A 27,751-nucleotide genomic window follows, 5' to 3' on the forward strand; every position below is an offset into this window, starting at 1 on the left:
GTGGGAAGAGTCAATATAATAAAAAAAAAAAAAAAAAAAAAAGGAAAGACAAGAACAGCTGGGGACTTTTTTTTTTTTTTTTTCCCAAAGTAAACAAGACAAACCCCGGAGAGGAGTGAGGAGTAAGGAGTGTGCGTCCGATCGTCTCCTGTTGGATTTGTATCCGTTGCTTTTGGATGGATGTGGATCCGGATCGGACTTTGAACACTCTTCTTTTTCCTTCTTCTTCTTCTTTTTATCCGTTCATTTATTTGTGAATAAAATGCCAGGATTTCGTCCATCATCCACCTGCCTATTTGGAAGGACGCCAGACCTCCAGTCTTTCAAATCTGCAAGTTCAGTCCAATAAATTGTGACATTGTCTGTCAGCCCTTTGGAATAAAAAATAAATAAATAAATAAAAATCGATAGTGAAGAAAAGAGGACGCGATATTCTTCCGGAATTTTAACGATCTGTCCCCCCCCCCCCCCCCCTTCTTATAAATATGCTATACGCTTGGACTAGGTTGGTTTGGTCCAGCTTCAGGCTTTTTTTTTTAAAGCTGGAGCTGCTGTGAGATAGATAGTGACTGATTATTTTTTTTATTTATTTATTTTTTTTTGCCGTTGATTTTTTTGTCCATGCAAGAGTCGGGGTGGAAACATGTCTGGCCACTTCTTTGAGAGGATCACTGCTATCAGAGATGGCATTTTGGTCCAGCACTTCGGTTTTCACCTCTAAAGTGCCCCGGAAAATCTTATTCATGTTCACCCTCTCCCTCTCTGTCACCTACTTGTTCTATAGCTTGATGAGCTGCTATAACTCGCTGCAGTTCCCCCTGCAAGAAAACTACGTGTACCAAGGCAGGCTGGTGACGGAGGAGCCAACTTTTGTGACATTGAGGGAAAAACTTTATTCCGCTTCCCAGGGCTTTAACCAATTCACCGAATCTGAGAGAACCACTGCGATTTTTTCCAAGGATCATCATCATGCTGAGGCCGAACAAAGGACAGTGGAGTGGATTAGGACTCAGGCGTCTCCAACTAACGCGGTGGCGGTGGCGGTGGCGCATCACAGCAGCACCGCACCGCCGCCGCTACCGGAGAAAGAGCACCAGGAATTCAGCACCACGGACAGCGACCTCAGGGTGAACTGCACCTCGGATTATGGAGAGAAGAAACTTCCCCAAGCCATCATCATAGGAGTGAAAAAAGGAGGAACCAGAGCCCTGCTGGAGGCTTTAAGGGTCCACCCGGACGTCAGAGCCGTTGGGAATGAACCCCATTTCTTTGACAGGAACTATGAGAAAGGACTGGACTGGTACAGGTGAGTTGACAACTGAGCTCCACGCTCAATGGTTTAACCTCCTTGAGATCCAGAAATGCATTTTTTTTATCCTATGTAGGGGATAAAAGTGTGACAGTTTTGTGTAAAAAAAAAATGCCAAAAGGACACAGTGGGATAGTTGTTGCAGTGGTTTTTCTAAATTTAACCATTTATTGTAATATTATTATAATATTGTTGGGTATTTTCCAACATGTAATGTTTAGTTTAGTTTAGATAATTGTTTATTGTGGACAAATACATTAATCTCAAAGACAAGAGATAGATAGATAGATAGATAGATAGATAGATAGATAGATAGATAGATACCCAGAAATGAATTTTTTATCCTATGTAGGGATAAAAGTGTGACAGTTTTGTGTAAAAAAAAAAATGTCAAAAGGACCCAGTGGGATAGTTGTTGCAGTGGTTTTTCTATATTTAACCAATTATTCTAATATTTTTTATAATATTTGTTGGGTTTCTTCTGTGAAAATCAGGTATTTTTAAACATTTAATAGTTTAATTCAGTTTAGATAATTGTTTGTTATGTACAAATACATTAATCTCAAAGACAAGAGATAGATAGATAGATAGATAGATAGATAGATAGATAGATAGATTTGAATCATCCCTTATGGTCCAACTAAAGCAAAAATGAATTTAAAAGTAAAAATGTGCATCATTTAGTAACACTAATCTGTCAAATTGTCTCTAAAATGTCCCGTCAGAGAGATTTCAAATACTGTGTTTTGACCCATAGATAGATAGATAGATAGATAGATAGATAGATAGATAGATAGATAGATACCCAGAAATGAATTTTTTTATCCTATGTAGGGGATAAAAGTGTGACAGTTTTGCTTTAAAAAATGCCAAAAGGATCCAGTGTGACATTTGTTGCAGTGGTTTTTCTGCATTTACCTATTTATTGTAATATTATTATAACATTGTTGGGTATTTTCCAACATTTAATGTTTACTTTAGTTTAGATAATTGTTTATTGTGTACAAATGCATTAATCTCAAAGACAAGAGATAGATAGATAGATAGATAGATAGATAGATAGATAGATAGATAGATAGATAGATAGATAGATAGATAGATAGATTTATTGTCTGCTCCAAAAATGAATTTAAAAGTAAAAATACGTGTCATTCAGCAACACTAATCTGTCAAATTGTCTCTAAAATGTCCCGTCAGAGAGATACCACGTTTTGACCCATAGATAGATAGATAGATAGATAGAGGTGTGACAGTTTTGTGTAAAAATTGCCAAAAGGACCCAATGTGACATTTGTTGCAGTAGTTTCTCTACATTTAACCATTTATTTATGTATTTGGTTCATTTGATAGGGACAGATACAAAAGACAGACCAACTGTAACACAGCAATCCCATGCATGCATCATAGTGCTTATAGCAAAAGTTAATTTGCAGCACCGGTCCCTAGATGGGCTTTTATGAAAAGTTAAAATACAGAAAGGAATGGAGAGACAATGACCTTTTACATACAAAACTGTGGTATAGGAAAGAAAATAATCTGGTTAAAGCAAAGAAACAGATAAACATTATACAAGCATTAAACATGAGTACACGGCTGTTTCTGGCACATCCATTTTTTTTTGGGTACGTTTTTTGAATAAACCTAAGCTTGTCAAAGATTTAATTTCAATGGAGAGTAGGTTCCACAGATTAGCTTATTATTACAGTGTTGGGTATTTTGCAACGTTTAATGTTTAGTTTGGGTAATTGTTTATTATGGACAAATACATGAATCTGAAAGACGAGAGAGAGAGAGAGAGAGAGAGAGAGAGAGAGAGAGAGAGAGAGATAGATAGATAGATAGATCGTTTTCACAGTCTTTAACCCTTTAACCCATAAGGACCCAGTATTATCCTTTGAATGTAGCATTTTTTCCAGTGAAAATCATCTATTTTTCTATGTTTAATTGACTGATCATGTAAATGTTCATAAAAGCTGAGGGTAAAGTCAAAGATTATTGTATCAAAACAGAGAAACTCAAGAAAAGGTGACTTTTTCAGTCAAATCTATCATTAACTGAACATAAACCAAGATAGATAGATAGATAGATAGATAGATAGATAGATAGATAGATAGATAGATAGATAGATAGGGGTCAAAACACAATAATGTCCCATCAGAGAGCGAAGTTTAATTGATTGTCATTCCAACATTTATTTCAATACAAAGTAGCTCCTTGTTTTGAAAAATTGCTTATGGTCCAACTAAAGCAAAACTGAATTTAAAAGTAAAATTGTGGGTCATTTAGTAACACTAATCTGTCAAATTGTCTCTAAAATGTCCCGTCAGAAAGATTTCGAATACCACGTTTTGACCCATAGATAGATAGATAGATAGATAGATAGATAGATAGACAGTCCTTAACCCATAAGGACCCAGTATTATTCTCTGAATGTAGCATTTTTTCCAGTGAAAATCATCTATTTTTCTACATTTAATTGACTGATCATGTAAATGTTCATAAAAGCTGAGGGTAAAGTCAAAGATTATTGTATCAAAACAGAGAAAAACTCAAGAAAAGTTGACTTTATCAGTAAAAATCTATCATTAACTGAACATAAACCAAGATAGATAGATAGATAGATAAGGGTCAAAACACAATAATGTCCCATCAGAGAGCGAAGTTTAATTGATTGTCATTCCAACATTTATTTCAATACAAAGTAGCTCCTTGTTTTGAAAAATTACTTATGGTCCAACTAAAGCAAAACTGAATTTAAAAGTAAAATTGTGGGTCATTTAGTAACACTAATCTGTCAAATTGTCTCTAAAATGTCCCGTCAGAGAGATTTCGAATACCACGTTTTGACCCATAGATAGATAGATAGATCGTTTTCACAGTCTTAACGCATAAGGACCCAGTATTATCCTCTGAATGTAGCATTTTTTTCCAGTGAAAATCATCTATTTTTCTACATTTAATTGACTGATCATGTAAATGTTCATAAAAGCTGAGGGTAAAGTCAAAGATTATTGTATCAGAACAGAAAAACTCAAGAAAAGGTGACTTTTTCAGTCAAATCTATCATTAACTGAACATAAACCAAGATAGATAGATAGATAGATAGATAGATAAGGGTCAAAACACAATAATGTCCCATCAGAGAGCGAACTTTAATTGATTGTCATTCCAACATTTATTTCAATACAAAGTAGCTCCTTGTTTTGAAAAATTGCTTATGGTCCAACTAAAGCAAAAATGAATTTAAAAGTAAAAATGTGGGTCATTTAGTAACACTAATCTGTCAAATTGTCTCTAAAATGTCCCGTCAGAGAGATTTCGAATACCACGTTTTGACCCATAGACAGATAGATAGATAGATAGATAGATAGATAGATAGATAGATAGATAGATAGATAGATAGATAGACCTTAACCCATAAGGACCCAGTATTATCCTCTGAATGTAGCATTTTTTCCAGTGAAAATCATCTATTTTTCTATAGTTAATTGACTGATCATGTAAATGTTCATAAAAGCTGAGGGTAAAGTCAAAGATTATTGTATCAAAACAGAGAAAAACTCAAGAAAAGGTGACTTTTTCAGTCAAATCTATCATTAACTGAACATAAACCAAGATAGATAGATAGATAGATAAGGGTCAAAACACAATAATGTCCCATCAGAGAGCGAAGTTTAATTGATTGTCATTCCAACATTTATTTCAATACAAAGTAGCTCCTTGTTTTGAAAAATTGCTTATGGTCCAACTAAAGCAAAACTGAATTTAAAAGTAAAATTGTGGGTCATTTAGTAACACTAATCTGTCAAATTGTCTCTAAAATGTCCCGTCAGAAAGATTTCGAATACCACGTTTTGACCCATAGATAGATAGATAGACAGTCCTTAACCCATAAGGACCCACTATTATCCTCTGAATGTAGCATTTTTTCCAGTGAAAATCATCTATTTTTCTACATTTAATTGACTGATCATGTAAATGTTCATAAAAGCTGAGGGTAAAGTCAAAGATTATTGTATCAAAACAGAGAAAAACTCAAGAAAAGTTGACTTTATCAGTAAAAATCTATCATTAACTGAACATAAACCAAGATAGATAGATAGATAGATAAGGGTCAAAACACAATAATGTCCCATCAGAGAGCGAACTTTAATTGATTGTCATTCCAGCATTTATTTCAATACAAAGTAGCTCCTTGTTTTGAAAAATTACTTATGGTCCAACTAAAGCAAAACTGAATTTAAAAGTAAAATTGTGGGTCATTTAGTAACACTAATCTGTCAAATTGTCTCTAAAATGTCCCATCAGAGAGATTTCGAATACCACGTTTTGACCCATAGATAGATAGATAGATCGTTTTCACAGTCTTAACGCATAAGGACCCAGTATTATCCTCTGAATGTAGCATTTTTTTCCAGTGAAAATCATCTATTTTTCTACATTTAATTGACTGATCATGTAAATGTTCATAAAAGCTGAGGGTAAAGTCAAAGATTATTGTATCAGAACAGAGAAAAACTCAAGAAAAGGTGACTTTTTCAGTCAAATCTATCATTAACTGAACATAAACCAAGATAGATAGATAGATAGATAGATAGATAGATAAGGGTCAAAACACAATAATGTCCCATCAGAGAGCGAACTTTAATTGATTGTCATTCCAACATTTATTTCAATACAAAGTAGCTCCTTGTTTTGAAAAATTGCTTATGGTCCAACTAAAGCAAAAATGAATTTAAAAGTAAAAATGTGGGTCATTTAGTAACACTAATCTGTCAAATTGTCTCTAAAATGTCCCGTCAGAGAGATTTCGAATACCACGTTTTGACCCATAGACAGACAGATAGATAGATAGATAGATAGATAGATAGATAGATAGATAGATAGATAGATAGACCTTAACCCATAAGGACCCAGTATTATCCTCTGAATGTAGCATTTTTTCCAGTGAAAATCATCTATTTTTCTATAGTTAATTGACTGATCATGTAAATGTTCATAAAAGCTGAGGGTAAAGTCAAAGATTATTGTATCAAAACAGAGAAAAACTCAAGAAAAGGTGACTTTTTCAGTCAAATCTATCATTAACTGAACATAAACCAAGATAGATAGATAGATAGATAGATAAGGGTCAAAACACAATAATGTCCCATCAGAGAGCGAACTTTAATTGATTGTCATTCCAACATTTATTTCAATACAAAGTAGCTCCTTGTTTTGAAAAATTGCTTATGGTCCAACTAAAGCAAAACTGAATTTAAAAGTAAAATTGTGGGTCATTTAGTAACACTAATCTGTCAAATTGTCTCTAAAATGTCCCGTCAGAAAGATTTCGAATACCACGTTTTGACCCATAGATAGATAGATAGATAGATAGATAGACAGTCCTTAACCCATAAGGACCCACTATTATCCTCTGAATGTAGCATTTTTTCCAGTGAAAATCATCTATTTTTCTACATTTAATTGACTGATCATGTAAATGTTCATAAAAGCTGAGGGTAAAGTCAAAGATTATTGTATCAAAACAGAGAAAAACTCAAGAAAAGTTGACTTTATCAGTAAAAATCTATCATTAACTGAACATAAACCAAGATAGATAGATAGATAGATAAGGGTCAAAACACAATAATGTCCCATCAGAGAGCGAACTTTAATTGATTGTCATTCCAACATTTATTTCAATACAAAGTAGCTCCTTGTTTTGAAAAATTGCTTATGGTCCAACTAAAGCAAAAATGAATTTAAAAGTAAAAATGTGGGTCATTTAGTAACACTAATCTGTCAAATTGTCTCTAAAATGTCCCGTCAGAGAGATTTCGAATACCACGTTTTGACCCATAGACAGATAGATAGATAGATAGATAGATAGATAGATAGATAGATAGATAGATAGATAGATAGATAGACCTTAACCCATAAGGACCCAGTATTATCCTCTGAATGTAGCATTTTTTCCAGTGAAAATCATCTATTTTTCTATAGTTAATTGACTGATCATGTAAATGTTCATAAAAGCTGAGGGTAAAGTCAAAGATTATTGTATCAAAACAGAGAAAAACTCAAGAAAAGGTGACTTTTTCAGTCAAATCTATCATTAACTGAACATAAACCAAGATAGATAGATAGATAGATAGATAGATAAGGGTCAAAACACAATAATGTCCCATCAGAGAGCGAACTTTAATTGATTGTCATTCCAACATTTATTTCAATACAAAGTAGCTCCTTGTTTTGAAAAATTGCTTATGGTCCAACTAAAGCAAAACTGAATTTAAAAGTAAAATTGTGGGTCATTTAGTAACACTAATCTGTCAAATTGTCTCTAAAATGTCCCGTCAGAAAGATTTCGAATACCACGTTTTGACCCATAGATAGATAGATAGATAGATAGATAGATAGATAGACAGTCCTTAACCCATAAGGACCCAGTATTATTCTCTGAATGTAGCATTTTTTCCAGTGAAAATCATCTATTTTTCTATAGTTAATTGACTGATCATGTAAATGTTCATAAAAGCTGAGGGTAAAGTCAAAGATTATTGTATCAGAACAGAGAAAAACTCAAGAAAAGGTGACTTTTTCAGTCAAATCTATCATTAACTGAACATAAACCAAGATAGATAGATAGATAAGGGTCAAAACACAATAATGTCCCATCAGAGAGCGAAGTTTAATTGATTGTCATTCCAACATTTATTTCAATACAAAGTAGCTCCTTGTTTTGAAAAATTGCTTATGGTCCAACTAAAGCAAAACTGAATTTAAAAGTAAAATTGTGGGTCATTTAGTAACACTAATCTGTCAAATTGTCTCTAAAATGTCCCGTCAGAGAGATTTCGAATACCATGTTTTGACCCATAGATAGATAGATAGATAGACTGATTTATTGTCTGTTCCAAGTCAAAACAGAAATTCATTTTATTATTATTACTACTTTATTTTACCAGGTAAAATCAATTGAGAACAGCGTCTCATTTTCAATAATGACCTGGTGAGAGGCCCCAACAGACAAAAACAAAGACAAAACAAACCAAATTCCTCTTCTGTCATGGCTGTAAGACAAAGTTTCTAAACCACACTCAGGCATTAAAAACACCCCAACATAATCAGAAGCACAATACGATGGATAAAAACAAGAAAAACACATAAAATGACTGAAAACCACTAAAACCACAGCGCAGTTTATGTTGTGTTGTTAAAATGCACAGCTCTAGACACTGAAATAACACCTTGCCCACTTATTGCCATTTTTGGAGTCCCCCTGAATTATCCTAAGTTCACCACACATACACACGTAGATGCATCCTCCGTTTTTGGAAGTCACCTAAACCTCCTGGATAACGGACATAATGTCTGTCTTGAAACTGGAAAAGATGAAATTTTCTCTCAGAGGATCAACTGAGAAATTTGACGTTACAAGGAAACACTGATAAAACATTTATAGAAAACATAACAGAAAAGAACAGCTATAACACTCGGAATTAACCCTTTCATGCATGAATTATGAGAACCTTAGTCAAGATTTTTTTTTCTTGAGTGTTTTTATTCCTCCTTAGGCATAAAAAAAGCAATGTGACTGAGTTTTTTTTTCTATAGAGTTACAAAAATATCCATGCATTTAATTTTTGAAGTGTGTTTAAAACTCAATATCAGAAAGTGAAATGAAAACAATGAAATAAAAACATTTTTAATGCTGCTAATCTGATGTCTTCTCACATTTTAACATATTCTAATGCTAGTAATTATTCATTTCATGGAGATAATATGCAAAAAAAAAAAAACTTTTTGTCTAACAAATAACAATTGATTTACACTAAAACATGTTAGTGCAGATCATGTTTATCAAGAACAGCAAAGTGACAGTAATGGTCTGAATGTCAGGATATGAGATGTAAGTGTTCACTATGTTGGCTGATACGGAAGTAAAACAACAAAACCCATGAATATACAAGAGAACAGCTGGAGAAGAACTGTCCATTGGAGTGACTTATGCATGAAAGGGTTAAGTGAATGTGGTAGAATGTGGGTGGGGGGGCGACTTTTCATTTTTTTAGTTTAAGTTTTTGTTTGTTGTTGGTTGTTTTTTGGAAAATTGGAAAACTGGACATGTTTATACCTGTGCTGAGAGGATAAATATACTGAAAATGTGTCCTAATAAAAAGATTATTACAAAAAAAAAAGAAAGAGAAGACATGCTTTGCACCAGAGTTAGCTACAAGCTACTTTCCATCTGCTGTCCCTGGGAAGGTGAACACACAATCACAATCACAATCAGAATCACATCACTTTATTGTCACTCAGGCAAATTACATCAAAGATGCACTGCAGAATGAAATGATGCAGGGTCAACACAAAAAAAAAAAACATGTAGTTAAAAAAAACAAACACCTGAGATTAGAGCTGCAACCGATTAATCGACTCAAAGTTATCCCAAAAAAAATCATTCAACCACAATTCTCCTGAATCAGAGCTTTGTTTCCTTCATTTCTCTGCTGTTAACCCTTTCATGCATAGTGGTCACTACAGTGGACAGTTATTCTACAGCTGTTCTCTTGTATATTCAGGAGTTTTTGTTGTTTTAGTTTCATTTCAGCCAACACAGTGGATGATTATGCATCATCCCATACACTGCAATTCATAGCATTACTGTCTTTTTGCATATTAACTGCATGAAGTTAGTAATAACCAGTATTAGAGTGTGTTAAATTGTGAGAAAATATCAGATTAGCTGCATGAAAATTTTTTTTATTTCATAGTTTTCACACAGTATCTCATTTTCTAATGATAGGTTTTAAATGTTTGTTGTTTTTTTTTTTTCTTCAAAAATGAACCCTTTCATGCACAGTGGTCACTCCCATGGACAGTTATTCTACAGCTCTCTCGTACAGTTCTCTTGTACAGGGTGGGGAAGCAAAATTTACAATGAACATTTAGTTGTTTTTTCTCAGCAGGCACTACGTCAATTGTTTTGAAACCAAACATATATTGATGTCATAATCATACCTAACACTATTATCCATACCTTTTCAGAAACTTTTGCCCATATGAGTAATCAGGAAAGCAAACGTCAAAGAGTGTGTGATTTGCTGAATGCACTTGTCACACCAAAGGAGATTTCAAAAGTAGTTGGAGTGTCCATAAAGACTGTTTAGAATGTAAAGAAGAGAATGACTATGAGCAAAACTATTACGAGAAAGTCTGGAAGTGGAGGAAGCAACAAAAAACGTACCAAAGCTTTTATTAAAGCTCTCAAATCCAAAATCCTAAAGGATCCAACCAAATCCATGAGAAAAATGGCAATTGAACTTGAGGTAGACAACAAGACCGTTAGAAATGCAGTAAAATATGATTTGAAGATTTAAATTCCCATAACTTTCAATAAACTAATTGGTCAAACACTGTCTTTCAATCCCTGCCTCAAAATATTGTAAATTTTGCTTCCCCACCCTGTATATTCATGGATTTTGTTGTTTTAGCTTCATATCATCCAACACAGCACCATCACATACACTGCAATTCAGACCATTACTGTAACTTTGCTGTTCTTGATAAACCTGATCTGCACTAGCGTGTTTGAGTGTAAATAAATTGCTAATTGTTATTAGACTGTAATTTAAAAGTTTTCTCAATCAAAAAACCATTTTTTATTGTATGTTTTCTCCATGAAGTGAGTAATAACTAGTATTAGAGTATGTTAAAATGTTAGAAAATATCTGATTAACTGCATGAAAAATGTTTTCATTTCATAGTTTTCACATTCTGATGATGGGTTTTAAATACATGTTTTTTGGGGGGTTTTTTGCTTCAAAAATTAAACACATGGTGTCCAGCTGAGTGAACATTTTTGTAACTCCATGAAAAATAAGTTCATAAAAAAATTTCAATCGCATTGTCTTTTCATGCCTAAAGAGGAATTAAAAAACTCAGGAAAAAAAATCTCAGCTAAGGTTCTCATAATTCATGCATGAAATTATGAAAGGGTTAAACATTGGTTCCACTGTTGTGTTTAAATCAAAATATTAAAAAAAAAAAAGTATTTGTAAAAACGGTCGCATTATATAGTTTCCGATCAAACCAATTGTTTAATGTAAAAAAAGCTGAAACTGTCACTTTTCTGGGTCTCAGGAGGTTAACGCCCCACCTCCTCCTCTTCTTCCTCCTCCTCTTCCTCTTTCTTCACCTCACAATTCATCTCAGTAAGGCTTGGAAATTAACTTCCGAGAGACCTGAAACTTGCTTGATGTAGGTAATCCATCACTGTGAACATCATTTAGGCGTTCATGGTTGTCAGACTGAATGTATTGTTGCGTGGTAATGTAAGCTTTCATTTGCAAAACAACTTGCACCCTCCCTCTCTCTTTCTGTCATTGTCTGTCTTTTTTTTTTTTTCCTTCTTTTTAAATCGGACACATTTGAGGTTTTTTTGGAAGTTTCCCCCCAAAAGCATGTTTATAAAGTTGGAAAACAATATCAGCTAAAACTATCGAAAACGGCTCGTGTTGGGAAAAAAAAAAATCGGTGCAGCCTAATGCACACAGTCTTTGTCAAATGTTTAAACTATGAAATGGCTCTTCAACGGAGGTAAATCTGAGGGATTGTTTCACTCAGGTTATAAAATGGTATGCAGTGGGTGGACAGGTTTCACTTAAACCTACAGTTTCTAATGTGAAACCATATCAAACATTACCGCTATTCAGTCATGTACAAAAAAAACACATTATACTACTGCTCTTCAACTTCAATCACTCATGTATGTTTTATTGTGTGCGACTATTGTGTTATTTCTTCATTTTAATACAGTCTGACTTCAGGCTGTGGAGCTGGAAAAAAAAAAAATTATTTAGCCCGAATTAACATTTTATATTATGTAATTCGTAATTGCATATTCATATTCTGTTTGTGCTTTGACTCGAAATACACAAATCTATTGCTCATAGTATGAGAGGGAATGTTGGTCATTTTTGGATGATTTTTGTTTTGTTGTTTTTGTTTTTTTTTTAACCCCTTTAGCCCGATCAGCCCGCGGGCTAAAAAATTATATTAATATTCATCTACTATAAAAATAAAATAAATCAGGACAATGGATGTTTTTTTTTTTTTCAACTTTTGCTCAGAGTTGTCGTGGAAATGTACCGTTCAACTGATAACCCACACACAAAGAGGAGGAGAGAAAGTTAGAGTTAAAATAAATAAATGCATTTATTGAGAAGTCAATCACAGAGCAACTCTGTAAGTGAAGTCTGATTAAACAACAGAAACTAAAGATTATATAGAACCAAATCCAACCCCCTCAAACTATGATGTCATTCCTTACGTACATCGTACCACTCCATACTACTCCTTCTCTGCTCTGTGAAGAGTTTATTTGACCTCTTCACTCTAACCTTGCTTGGATCCTATCTGGAGTGCAGGCGCCATCCTCTATCTACACATTCTGAGATTTAGGTGTTTGGGTTTTAACTCAAGGCAAGAAAGAGCTCCGTTCCTGGGTCGGGGGTGTTACAGAGTGGTAAACATCACACATAACAATGACTCAGCATGTACTAACAGTATGAACATATTAAAAGAGTATAAAATATAAAAAGTAATTTTTTCCACCACAGAGTTTAGACCATAATGTTAATAAAAGTACATCAAAAGTGTATTTTAGTGCAAACTTTAATGTTCAAACAGGATTTTTAATCTTTGTGGGGTGAAATATAAGCTATTAAAAATCTTCGACACAAACAATTAATTTGTGCATATCATCGTCAATCCAGCCGAAAAAAAAAACAGGCGAGGATAAAAAAATTCTAATTTCTCTTTTAGTTTGTTACAGTTTACTCAGGCATAGTAATAGATACAATATTTTAGACAATGGGAATAGATTCTGTGAGGTCTGTAAATGTCCATAGACACCAAGAACATCCATATGAACCTTATTATTGTGAAGTAATTCTTCATTTACTTGGGGTATGTCTTTTTAGGCGTTTTTCCCCTGAAAATATGGTCAGGGTTAAATAACCCTGCAAAAGCCTGAATCATTTAATCATCGACAGAAAATTCCAGTTCTTTGAAACCCTTTTTTGGTCTTTCTTTTTTTTTTTTTTTTTTTAAGCAATATATTTTTATTTTCTTTCAAACATACAAAAAAAAGTAAGACAAACACTAGTCGCTTTTCCAGTAACCCTCAAATTGCACAAATAATAAAATAATAATATATAAATAATGTCAACTCCAAACTTTTCTCTATGTTTTAGAGCGAAAAAAGTAAATTTACATGATGAAAAGTTTTACATTTACAAACTCTCCTTTCAAAGTATAATTTTAACCATATTCTGCCTCAGTTTATCATTTCCACATGTACATTATAACTTACAGATCACAGTGGATCTACAAACACACAAAACATTTAATAATAGACAGAATATTGTTAAAATTGCACTTCTCAAGACATTTCAGGTTATTCACATTTTTTTGCTAAATTGTACTTTGTTTTAGTGTAAATACATGAAAATATTTACATTTAGAGCTGCGACTGATTAATCGACTCAAAGTGATTAAAAAAAAAAAAAAAAAAAATCCTTCAACAACAATTTTCCTGAATCAAAGCTTTGTTTACGTCATTTCTCTGCTGTTAAACATTGGTTCCACTGTTGTGTTTCACACGGACGCTTACTGTGACGCACAAAGAAGCTTCAATTCAGGAAAACTGCAATAAAATATTTCCCTTTAATCGATTCGAGTCGATTAATCGAATCGTGAATTTTTCCATTCACTTCAAGCACCTAATGGATTCATCGGTGGCAGCTCTATTTACATTTACGTAGAGAAACATTAGAAGTTGACATTTATATGTTATCATGATTGTATTTTTCTGGTCCTGCCGACTTGATATTGAATTGGTCTGAATGTGGACTTAATTAAGCTTGTAGAGTAAAAAGCAAATCATGTTGTTTTTACTAAAGTAATAGTTTACCTAACTGGCATTTAAGCAATTATGGCCAAGTTGAAATAACTTAAAAAGATTAATGGAAATTGTTACATCAGTTTTTTACGTTGAGCCAACTTATCATTTTTTAGAGTGTACTACAGCAGGGGTGTCAAACTCATTTTAGTTCATGGGCCAAATTCAGCTAAATTTGATCTGCAGTGGACCGAACTAGTAAAATAATAATATAATAATATAGAAATAATGTCAATTCCAAACTTTTCTCTATGTTTTAGAGCGAAACAAGTAAATTTACATTACGAAAAAGTTCAACATCTGCAAACTATCCTTTCAAAAGATGTAAATAACATGAACAAACTGAAAAAATCAGTGTAATTTTAACAATATTCTGCCTCAGTTTATCATTTACACATGTACATTATAATTTACAGATCACAGTGGATCTACCGATACATAAAATATTTAACAACAGACAGAATATTGGTAAAGTTGCACTTCAGACGTTTCAAAATGTTCATATTTGTTCAGGTTATTCAGATTTTTTGTGAAATTATACTTTGTTTTAGTGTAAATACATGCAAATATTTACATTTACAAAGAGAAAAATTTAGAGTTGTCAGTACTTATATGTTATTATGATCATATTTTACTGATCTGACCCACTTTAAGTTGAATTGGTCTGAATGTGGAACCTGAACTAAAAGGATTGTTAATATCTTAGTGTAATTTTTGCATTTGACAAATTCATCCCCAGGGCCGGACTGGACCCTTTGGCGGGCCAAATTTGGCCCCCGGGCCGCATGTTTGACACCTGTGGATTAATGGTTCAGGCTTTACAGGCTTAACTATTTGTAATAATTTTGTAATAAAATTGATTGATTGACATTTTACATCAGGGGTGTCAAACTCCTTTTAGTTCAAGGGTCACATTCGGCTAAATTTGATTTGAAGTGGGCCGAACCAGTAAAATAACATAACATATGTAACATAATAATAACATAATAATACATAAATAATGTCAACTTCAGAGCAAAAAAAAAGTAAATTTACAATATGAAAAGGTTTACATCTACAAACTATCCTTTCAAACAATGTGAATACCATGAACAAGATGAAAAAAATAAGAGTAATTTTAACAATATTCTGCCTCAGTTTATCATTTACACATGTACATTATAACTTACAAATACACAAAACATTTAATCACAGACAGAATATTGTTAAATTGTACTTACTTCTCTTAAGACATTTCAAGTTGTTCATATTTGTTCAGATTATTCACATTTTTTTTTGCAAAATTATACTTTGTTTTAGTGTAAATACATGGAAATATTTACATTTTGAAAGTGAAAAATTTGGAGTTGTCATTATTAATATGTTATTATGATAGTATTTTACTGGTCCTGCCCACTTTAAGTTGAATTGGTCTGAATGTGGAACCTGAACTAAAAGGATTGTTCATATTTTAGTGTAATTTTTTTGCATTTCAAAAATTCATCCCCAGGGCCGGACTGGCCCCTTTGGTGGGCCAAATTTGGCCCCCGGGCCGCATGTTTGACACCTGTGGATTAATGGTTCAGTCTTTACAGGCTTAACTATTTGTAATAATTTTGTAATAAAATTGATTGATTGACATTTTACCTGGATTCTATTTGTAAAAAAACACCTTACTTATTTAGCACATTCGCATATCCTGAAATAACTTTATCTACCCTTCATAGCGCACGTAAAGGACTGAAGATTTACAAATGTGGCATTCGCTTCTCATCCATCGAGGAACCTGTTCATCACGGCCGTGTTTATAGGAGAAAAATCAATTAGCCGGCTCATTCACGGTCAGTCGGTCGTGGCTCAGTTAGGCGTTGTTTTCGCATAATGCTGTTTGACCAGGGGAATTCAAGATTTTCTAATGGAGTCAATGAGCTGATGAGAATGGTCGCTGACTCCCAGTCCCTTATGTTTTCGGGTAAGAAGCGAGTCTGTTATGCCGCTGTTTGGGCTGCGGAGCATCTGCTTTCATCTTGCTGCATAGACTCGGGAGCTCTCGGCTGTTCATTTAGCCTGCGTTAATGCAAGCTGTTTCATTACGCTTACAGTGAAAGGTTCATTAGACAGGAAGATGACATGCTTACATAAATAATAATAATGCGTTTGTGTGTTTTAGTGCCTCTAACCCCGAGAAAATCTTTATTTCATGTTGTCCTGCTATCATTTTGACCTTGAGTGGTGCATTCAGGGAGGAATAATAATAAAATAAAAAAACAACAACAACAACAACAAAAAAAACAGTATGTCTAATATAGGTTTAGCACCATCTGCGACCAAACACAAGGCAAAGTTCTGCATAAAGAACAGATATTTATACATAAATAGCTAAAGAAATAATTGCCACAATTTCAGATACCCCACTGTTATCAAATCCATCCAACCCTCATTAGTTTGTTTGTTTTTTAATGATGCATTCTGCTTCACCTCTGTCTTCTTTGTCTCTATCGGTCTTGGTCATGGCTCACTTCGACTCTGGTTAATATGGACTTAATGGTGCATATTCGCTTTGGCTTAAAAGTAGAATTATACTCAGTTTGCAGATGTTTGCGTATGTTTGACATTGGCGTTTGTTGAATGCGACCGCTAATCTCATAAAAGCGCCAAGCCCGTCTAAGTAACACCTGTTTCAGATTTTAATGGATATGATGACTAACCATGGGGAATATAACCCCAACGGCATCATGGAACTGTTTACGTGTAGATACCCCCGAGAGACTGACAGTCAGTTTAATGATGTCTATATGCTGGTGCTTGTCCTTTTTTTAATTTCTCCTACAGATGAGTGTTCAGCGATCTTTAGAACAATATGTGTTTGTTTAGGGTGGAAGAAAATATCGGTTGTGCAATATTTATTCGCAATATTTAATTTCACAATACTGTATCGATATTAAAAACTTTTTTTTTTGGTTCAGAAAGACCAATAAAGATTAATTACATAGTGGAACCCTTTAAGTTGTTATTTATTTTTATTCATTTTTTGTTTCATTGTTTTTTTACTTTTTTTTTTCTTTGTGGCGTCTTATGCCTCTGCTATATATTACAAACAAAAAGTCAAGGATATTTCTTTTTTTGGTCATTTTTTTGGTCATTTTTGCCATTTGTAAATAATTTAGAAAATTGTTTTTATTCAATTCACACTCAAAAATGTAAAAAGCACTGTGCAAGAATGTAGATACCCCCTGAGAGACTGACAGTCAATTTAATGATGTCTATATGCTGCTACTTGTCCTTTTTTTAATTTCTCCTACAGATGAGTGTTCAGCGATCTTTAGAACAATATGTGTTTGTTTAGGGTGGAAGAAAATATCGGTTCTGCAATATTTATTTGCAATATTTAATTTCACAATACTGTATCGATATTAAAAACTTTTTTTTTTTTGTTCAGAAAGACCAATAAAGATTAATTACATAGTGGAACCCTTTAAGTTGTTATTTATTTTTATTCATTTTTTGTTTCTTTGTTTTTTTACTTTTTTTTTTTTTCTTTGTGGCATCTTATGCCTCTGCTATATATTACAAACAAAAAGTTAAGGATATTTCTTTTTTTGGTCATTTTTTTGGTCATTTTTGCCATTTGTAAATAATTTAGAAAATTGTTTTTATTCAATTCACACTCAAAAAAGTAAAAAGCGCTGTGCAAGAATGTAGATACCCAAGAGAGACTGACAGTCAATTTAATGATGTCTATATGCTGCTACTTGTCCTTTTTTAAATTTCTCCTACAGATGAGTGTTCAGCGATCTTTAGAACAATATGTGTTTGTTTAGGGTGGAAGAAAATATCGGTTCTGCAATATTTATTTGCAGTATTTCATTTCTCAATGCTGTATCGATATTAAAAAGTACTGTATGGATATTTTTAAGTATTTATTCAAATGCAGATATTGCAGGGGTTCATTTTTGTTTTTCTTTTTTGTTTATATCTTATTTCTTATTATTTATGCATTTTTCGGACACTTGTGGAATAATGTCAAAAAAAATTTTTCATACAGTTTGTTTTTAATTCTTTTACACTTTTTTCTATTTCATCAACTTGAGCCATAAATAAAAAATACCAAATACTCAATAATTGTCATATTTTTTAACCCTTTAAATGCCGTGTTTGTAATGTAAACAAACCATTTTTTTGGATGCAAAAAACACAAAAAAATATTATTTTTTCAATATACTACATAAAAAGTGGATCATATATTATTTGATTTTCTCATCCTGGCATATGTCAATGATTAACTCCAACATTGGTTAATTTGCATTATTGTTTTTGGCGCTAGGTCAAATGTTCAAAAATACTAGCATCTGTCACCAAGTGTGCCAAAAATGCACACCTATAGATCAAACTATTAAATATTATATATTGATTTATTTTTCTGCTCTAATTTGATTTTATTTTTGTAAATCAAGGTCAGCCCTAATCATACATATCAAATGGAAGAAATAGTGCATTTTAGGCACACCTGGGAGACAGATGTTAGTCTTGTAATTTTCTTTTGTTTACAATGTGCACATTTTAGTTGGTGGCCAGAATTTTAAATATCATGCAAAAATGAACAACTTTTGAATTCAAACCTTATTTAAATTGTGAAAAATAATATGAAGTTTTTTAACATGCCTAAAAGGAGCACCTGGATACCAGAGGGTTAACACTGTTTTATTAAATAATGGTTATTTCAATCATCCTAGAAGCACTTTTTACTGTCTGAGAGGCAGATGTTAGTTCCTTTACTGGGATTGCACAAAAATAAAGTTATGATGTTAGTTCTTAAGTAATAGAATATGAACATTTGAAGAGGATCTTAAACTGTAATGTCTGTAAAACAGAATTTAAGTTTGAACACAGGAACATTTTTTGATATAGCATTAGGTCCTGTTGTTATCAAACACAAATGTGTTTAGTTTTTGTGCAGATTTGTTATGTAATTCAACTCTTCAAGGAAATAACACTGGTCAACAACAAATTTATTGTTTAAGTTTTTTGAGCTGATTTAGGATAATTTTGGTGTGCTGAATCCAAAAATCACATTAATTTTGCTCAATCAGGTCAACTTTCTGAACTATGCTACATATTTGCTTTTTAACATTTTTGCTTACATTTATGGGTATTTTCACATCATATGATACAAAATTCTTTCATATTTCTTGCAATAAACGAGTTCTGAAGATTTTACTTTTGCCAATTTATGATTAATGGGTTTTTTAATATTACAGGTGAATGAAATGGCTTCGACTAGAAGATCTTGCAAAAATAAGCCTGACGTATTCTGCTACATCTGCGGTGAATACACCATTGTACCTAACAGGAATCCTGTTAGAAAATGATTTTTTTCTCTTAAAACCTATTTTGGGTGAGAACAATAAAAAAAAAAAAAAATCAACTGATAAAGTCACAAAAATGTAATGAATTTTGTGAGAAGATCAAATTTTTCAAAATCAAATTAGCAAAAAAAACCTGATCTGATTGAGAAAAACAGATGTCATTTTTGGATTTAGCGGTGCAAAATGGTCCTAATTCAGTTGAAAAAACCTAGACAACTTGCAAAAAACATTTTTTTGTAACCCAGTGCAATCATTTAAAAAACAAAGAAACAAAACAAAAAAATTGCCTTTTTAACAGTGTCATGATATATCGTGATATATCGTATCGTGACCCTAGTATTGTGATTTGTATCGTATCACCAGATTCTTGCCAATACACAGCCCTAGTGTTTGTGTCTCTTTTTTTGGGGGTGGGATTACTTTTCTGATACCTGTGTGATGCTCTGGAGGAGAGAAAACAGGGTGAAAGAGAGGTTCCCTGGGGTTTTTTCCATGTGAATTAACTAACCTGCCATGAAGCGAGAATCTACAGTGGAGATGCACTGGGGCTTCTGCCTGAAGCTTTTCCCACTGCACTGCTGTGTGGTTCACGGCAGGTTAACAAGGTAAACCCCTCTGAATGAGAAAAGAGAACGGCCAGCAGATTTTAATTAGAATTAAGGACATGCACTTGGACAAGACAAAAAGAAATGTGCAGCATCATACTATGGAAATGGGATATTAACCCTTGATGTGTATTGTTTCACTGATAGATTATTATCCTGGACCCCACAGGGGAGGAGAGGGGGATTGTTTTTGGTTCGGTTTGTTTGTTTGATTAACACTCTAACAGCAAAACTATTGGTTGAATTCAGACCAAATTTGGTTTATAGATTACCAGTGACCCAGAATAGATCTCATTACATTTTTGGAAAAGTAGGTCAAAGTTTCAATTTTTTATGAATTTTTTACATCTTTTTTTTTCCCCATTTAGTTATAATGGGTGAAAATTCACATGTCTGTAGCAGCAAAACTATAGGTTGAATTCATACCAAATTGGGTTTGTAGATTGCCAGTGACCCAGAATAGATCTGAGTACATTTCGGGAACAGTAGGCCAAAGTTACAGTTTTTTGAATGAATTTTTAAAATCTTTTTTTTCCCCCCTTTTACTTATAATGGACACAATTTCAAATGTCTCTAACCGTAAAACTATTGGTTGAATTCATACAAAATTTGGTTTATAGATTGCCAGTGACCCAGAATACATGTCATTATATTTTGGGAAAAGTAGATGAAAGTTCAAATTGTTTATTATTATTATTATTATTATTATTATTATTATTATTATTATTATCAACCCATAAAGACCCAGCGCTACTTTGTGTCAGTTCCCAAATGAATTTTTCTCTACATCTAACCTTCCTTAAGTGATTAATCGTCATTTACTGTAATATGATCCTCTGTATTTTGCATTTTATTCATATAAATCATGTATTTTCCTGTATTTAATTCACTGATCATGTAGATTTTCATAAAAAGTCAGATTAAAGTAGAGGGTTATTATGTCAAAACAGAGGAAACTGATGAAAAAGTGATTTTTTTCATTATTATTATTATCATTATTATTATTATTATTATTATTATTATTATTATTATTATTATTATTGCTGTTATTATTATTATTATTATTAGTAGTAGTAGTAGTAGTAGTAGTATCAACCAACAAAGACCCAGTGCCACATTAGTATCAGTTTCCAAATGAATTTTTCTCTATATTTAACCTTTCTTAAATGTTTTTTCACCATTTACTGTAATATTATCCTCTGTATTTTGCCAGTATGAATCATGTATTTTCCTGTATTTAATTCACTGATCATGTAGATTTTCATAAAAAGTCAGATTACAGTAGAGGGTTATTATGTCAAAAACAGAGAAAACTGATGAAAAAGTGATTTTTTTTCATTATTATTATTATTATTGTTATTATTATTATTATTATTATTATTATTATTATTATTATCCCATAAAGACCCAGTGCTACCTTTGTGTCAGTTCCCAAATGAATCTTTCTCTATATTTAACCCTTCATAAATCTTTTTTCACCATTTACTGTAATATTACCCTCTGTATTTTGCATTTTATCATTATAAATCATGTGTTTTCCTGCATTTAATTCACCGATGATGAAGATGCTCATAAAAACTCAGATTAAAGTTCAAGATTATTTTCTCAAAAACAGAGAAAAGTGCAGAAAAAGTGACTTTTTCTGCAAAATATGTTATTAATTAAACATAAACAAGTGTCTCCATCCATTGTCATTGATCCAACTCCATGGGTTTTACTGGTGACGTTCAACGTTGTAGAAGATGACGATGTTTCCACGGTAACTACTGAGCCTCTGAACATCCAAATGGGTCATATGTGATGACCATGAAAAGACGACAAACTGCATTTTACACCAATAATTCACATGTATTGATAGAATTAGTGGATTAACAGATATGAAACATTTTAGCTTATGATTGTTCTCTACTTTATTCTCTCTGCATCGTCTTTCGTGCCGGTGTTGGACATGTTTTGGTGTGGTTCAACCCGCTGTCATTCCTGAATAGGGTTAAAAACTCTGTGGGTTGTTTGTGTCTTTTGTACTTTGAATGGTCACACTTGTCTTGGATGATGCTAAATGCAGGATGCAGTGACAGCACCTCTACAAAACAGTGTCAGGAGAGAAGAAGTTGTTTTGGTGGGAAAGCAAACTGTGGTATTAAAACCATCCCAGCAAAAAAGAAAAAACACATGTAAAAATCCTGTTTGTCTCGTCAAAACAGGCCACTTTCAGCGTATTGTTGCAACCTAAAGGGGGACTTTGCTGACTGAAATAGTTGGATTCTTCCAACATCCTGAAAGCTAGTGTTGTACATATATTATCATATCCTGATGTTGCATTGTTCTGTTCGGCTGCAGTTTATTCTATTGGATTTGGATCATGTTGTATTTTTTTTTGCTTATGCAGCCACGCATAGTACTACTGTGTAAGGCAAAATTCACTGAGGGGACAGTACAGAATATCTTATCTTATCTTATCTTGTCATATGTTGTCTTATGTTGTCTTATCTTATATTATCTTATGTTGTCTTATGTTGTTTTTGTTGTCTTATCTTGTCATATGTTGTTTTCGTTGTCTTATGTTGCCTTATCTTGTCTCATATTATCTTATGTTGTCTTGTCTTGTCTTATGTTGTTTTTGTTGTCTTATGTTGTCTTATCTTTTCATATGTTGTTTTTGTTGTCTTATCTTATCTTGTCTTATGTTGTCTTATCTTATCTTGTCATATATTGTTTTTGCTGTCTTATGTTGTCTTATCTTATCTTATGTTGTCTTATCTTATATTATCTTATGTTGTCTTGTCTTGTCTTATGTTGTTTTTGTTGTCTTATGTTGTCTTATCTTTTCATATGTTGTTTTTGTTGTCTTATGTTGTCTTATCTTATCTTTTGTTGTCTTATGTTGTCTTACGTTGTCTTAACTTGTCTTATCTTATCTTATCTTGTCATATGTTGTCTTATGTTGTCTTATATTATGTTGTCTTGTCATATGTTGTTTTTGTTGTCTTATGTTGTCTTATCTTATATTATCTTATGTTGTCTTATCTTATATTATCTTATGTTGTCTTATGTTGTTTTTGTTGTCTTGTCTTATCTTGTCATATGTTGTTTTCGTTGTCTTATGTTGTCTTATGTTGTCTTATCTTATCTTGTCTTATCTTATCTTATCTTATGTTGTCTTGTCTTATCTTATCTTATGTTGTCTTATCTTGTCTTGTCTTATGTTGTTTTTGTTGTCTTATGTTGTCTTATATTATCTTATGTTGTCTTGTCTTGTCTTATGTTGTCTTATCTTATTGTATCTTATCGTATCGTATCTTATCTTATGTTGTCTTACGTTGTCTTATCTTATCTTATCTATCTTATCTTCAGTCTGACGATACATATTTATTGGACACTTTTCCATTTGCAGTTTACTTGACAAAGAATCGATATTAGATGTGGTCGTTTGGATCGACCGTAGACGGGTCGTCTCATATCCAACAGAAAGTGTGGCTTTCATTTTGTTATCCAGTATTTATTCCAAGACTTTTTGCTCGGATGGAAGTTGGCAAAATTCTCCCATTATAATAAATACAGTAACTTGAAGTTCTCATTGTGTAAAGAGGGTGTGAAAGTGATGGAACTGATAGTTTCTGTATTTTGATTTGATTCATCTTTGCTCTGAAAACATTGAAATACATCATCTTTGGAGTGTTTTCTTGGATTTTTCTTTCAGTTTATCGGCACTTATTTAATAAAAAAACAAAAAACACTTGTACTTTGCGACATTTCCTTGGTTATCTACATGTACTTTAAGTCTCTTCCAGTACTTACTGATGGAAGTATCTGAACTATTTGCTCGGTTAAATCCAGTGAATGTCTCCTGGAATTAAACCCAAAGGTGAAATATTGCATGTGCAACTTTTTTTTTTTGTTTTTTTTTTGTCCGGGCAGTAAATCTAATATGCACATCAGGATTCCATGTTTAGTGCGGTTTTAATATGAGCCACCAAAGGCGTCCCAGATTGGTTATTGGTGCTGTTTTCCTGTTTTTAGCACTCTTGGACAGTTCCTCCAGTGTGTTTTGGGCTTACTTGAACAAGCAATTAGCAATGTAGTGCCATCATTACCGTACACAGAGGACTCTCATCGGCCAATTGGCGCTTCTAATGTTGCCTCTATTTTTGAGTAAAGAGGATGAGCCACCACCACAAGGATTGAACTTATCTGTCCTCTTGAGCATGCCTCAACCTGGTGCGAACGCCCGTCTTGGAACGGGAAGTGCTTGACGCTTGACGACCGATCCTGCAAATGTTATTTTGCTCTGCGCCAGCGCTTCTGCTGAGAACAAATTATGCCTCATAAATTTTGCTAAATAATATCATTGATTATTGATTATACAAGAAGATTAGGCCTGCTGTGCATGAGCCTTCTCAGCAGGAATTCACCCTAGTTAGGTGCAGGCCTAATGAGGGCTTATTAGCGAGGTTGACTGCTTGGTATTTTCAGCAATTTTGCCAAATGCCAAACAAATAGTGTTTACATTAGTGTTAACAAATAGGGGTTTGAGGGAGAATGACCACGAGAGCAAGAATCTATTGTGGGAGAGAAAAAAAAAATACATAAAACATCAGGGTTGTTCATAATAAGTACAAGGGTGTAATGTTTCGGGGATAAACCTGCCATTCAACAAAAAAATTGTATCAGGTAAAAAGTCGCAGAGAAAGAGAGAATGTTTTCGACGTAGCAGTTATTACGGTGATTAACGAATGGGTTAAAATCCGAGACGTGAAATAAGTATTCATCGTTATAACAAACAAACCAAAGATCATTTACAAGAACTGAACGAATATTGTGAAATTTCAATGTATATTTCTCGCTAGAAATGTCACCAAAATGCTTTTTTATGTCCAAACTATCTTGAAATACTACATTTTCCACTGAGAATGAAAGCAGTGACCGCCATGTTTGTATTTTTGAGAACCCTAGCTGCATGCGGTCATGTGACCCATCTGCAGGCCAATGGAAAAGAATGGGATAAAAAAAAACAAAAACGTGAACATTTTACAATTTTCCGGCCCTAATTGTGAAACCGATACATTTTGCTCTGTGGATAAACGTAGGTATTTCACATTTTGATATGAGACTGGGTTGTGACTTGCAAAGCTAAAAAAAAAACAAAACATACATTCTCACTGAAATGTTCCGAAGACTCACATTTCATTTGTGATAATATTTTGGGCTGATAGTTACTTTTATTGTCAGTCATCTTGTTTAAGTTTTGGTAACATTATAAGAGCATTTCTATTTTGTATTATTCAAAATGAGTTTATTTGAGTAATTAGTTTTAGTTGATGAAAGGTTCATTTATTCATTAATGAGCAATTGATTTATTTTTCTTATCAATGAAAGAGGGCCATTTTCAGTTTATATTTTGTGCACAAAATTTACTTGAGAAGACTTTTTTTTTTTCCTCCAAATGTTTTTTATTGAGCCAAGATATCTTCTTGCTAATTTCAAAGCTAATTTCTGCTATACCCCCCCCCCCCCACACCACCACCACCACCACCACCATCGCCACCACCACAAAAATGAATAAATAAATAAACACATAAATACATAAATAAATTTAAAAAAAAAAGAAGAAGAAAATTAAATAAAATTACAGAGGTATTGGACTTGTCTTTCACCCAAATATTTGACATATATAAGCAGGGCAGTATTACCTCCTAAGACTTGGAACATTGTCAGGGCTGATATTTCTTAGAAAAAAGAGGGTACATAAAAATAAAGGAAACAAGTGCACAAAACAAAAACACACTGCAGGTAAGAACACTAGCCCTTCATCCTATTTTCCCACTAACCTTCCCCCTTGTCTTAACCCTCTCCCATAAGATTTGACATTCTTAATATATTAAAGGTAAATACATGTTGTTTGTTTACCTTTGGAACAGGAACAAATTTTTCCCATTTTTTCAATCAAAAATACTGAAGTGAGAGTTGATAGTTGGCTAAAAAAATTATATATTAGGCCTGTAACAGTACACAAAATTTTCGGTTCGGTACATTTTCTTTTTTCAAAGCCACGGTTCGTTTTTTTTTTTTTTTTTTTTTTTTTTCAGTTCACTACGGGAAGAAAGAAAACTCCTCAAAATGTCTTTAATACATTTATGAATTTTTGAAAATTTTTCCCCAATTTTTGGAGACAATAGAATATAGAAAAACAGGAATATAATTCTGCCGCTATAAATCAAAAATAAAATAAAATAAATTATTAATATTACTATGTGTTTTAAACATTAGTATTGCACTTTTCCTTGACAGTTAGTTTTGAACAAACAACAAAAATCAAATCACAGTTCTGTCAGTTCACATTCTGCAGAAAAATAACCAAAAAAATTCCACATGAAGTACAACATGAACAAGAGGACAAACTGGTATTCTCTTTAAACAATCTGAAGAGAAACATTGACAACAAAAAATTAACCAAATTATCTATTTTAGGACAGATAAACTGTTTAGGACACTTTGAGTAGGTGCGTGTGCAGAGTGCGATTTGTCGGGGGGATGTTTTTTTTCTTTTTTTTTGGTTGGCGCCGGGGGTGGGGGTGTCTGTTATACAGCGTGCGTGAGAGAGAGAGAGAGAGAGACAGAGCTAGTGTAAGTGTTTTAGAACTACCTTGGTTCATAGGCGGTAAACAACGTCCATCTTATTAACATCTCTTTCCCCGTTGTTGTCTTTCACTGGGACCTGAACTGATCCAAACTGAACTGTAATGATGGTGGAGGGTCTTCAAACTCTTCCTTCCAGGTTCCCCGACCAGGTGTGTACCGAAACGGTTCAGTTCGGTACGTGTACCGTTACAGGCCTACTATACATACATATATATATATATATATATATACAGGGTGGGGAAGCAAAATTTACAATATTTTGAGGCAGGGATTGAAAGACAGTGTATGACCAGTTAGTTTATTGAAAGTCATGAGAATTTATTTGCCACAAGAAAATTGACATAATAGAAAATATTTTTTATTCTATGTGTCCTCCTTCTTTCTCTATAACTGCCTTCACACGCTTCCTGAAACTTTTGCAAGTGTTCCTCAAATAGTCGGGTGACAACTTCTCCCATTCTTCTTTAATAGAATCTTCCAGACTTTCTCCTAATAGTTTTGCTCATAGTCATTCTCTTCTTTCCATTATAAACAGTCTTTATGGACACTCCAACTATTTTTGAAATCTCCTTTGGTGTGACGAGTGCATTCAGCAAATCACACACTCTTTGACGTTTGCTTTCCTGATTACTCATATGGGCAAAAGTTTCTGAAAAGGTATGGATAATAGTGTTAGGTATGATTATGACATCAATATATGTTTGGTTTCAAAACAACTGACGTAGTGCCTGCTGAGAAAAAACAACTAAATGTTCATTGTAAATGTTGCTTCCCCACCCTGGATATATAAATATATATATATATATATATATATATATATATATATATATATAAGGGGGTACTTTACTGTAAAAATCTTGAGAATCACTGGCTTAGATTTAAAAAAAAAAAAAAAAAAAAAAAA

General features: G+C 33.1%; 1 protein-coding gene across 2 annotated transcripts in view; it reads left to right on the plus strand.

Annotated features, from left to right (window-relative positions):
• The first annotated feature begins 214 nt into the window (after nt 1–214).
• Nucleotides 215–27,751, plus strand: part of LOC115424728 (heparan sulfate glucosamine 3-O-sulfotransferase 4-like) — a 403,629-nt gene continuing 376,092 nt past the window's right edge. For both annotated transcript variants that reach the window (XM_030142132.1, XM_030142133.1), the window contains exon 1: nt 215–1,306. In XM_030142132.1, coding sequence (XP_029997992.1) covers nt 684–1,306 — 623 coding nt within the window. In that variant the 5' untranslated portion in view covers nt 215–683. The remainder of the gene's footprint in view (nt 1,307–27,751) is intronic.

This window comes from Sphaeramia orbicularis, chromosome 8 (genome assembly GCF_902148855.1).
Source record: "Sphaeramia orbicularis chromosome 8, fSphaOr1.1, whole genome shotgun sequence".
NCBI lineage: Eukaryota > Metazoa > Chordata > Actinopteri > Kurtiformes > Apogonidae > Sphaeramia > Sphaeramia orbicularis.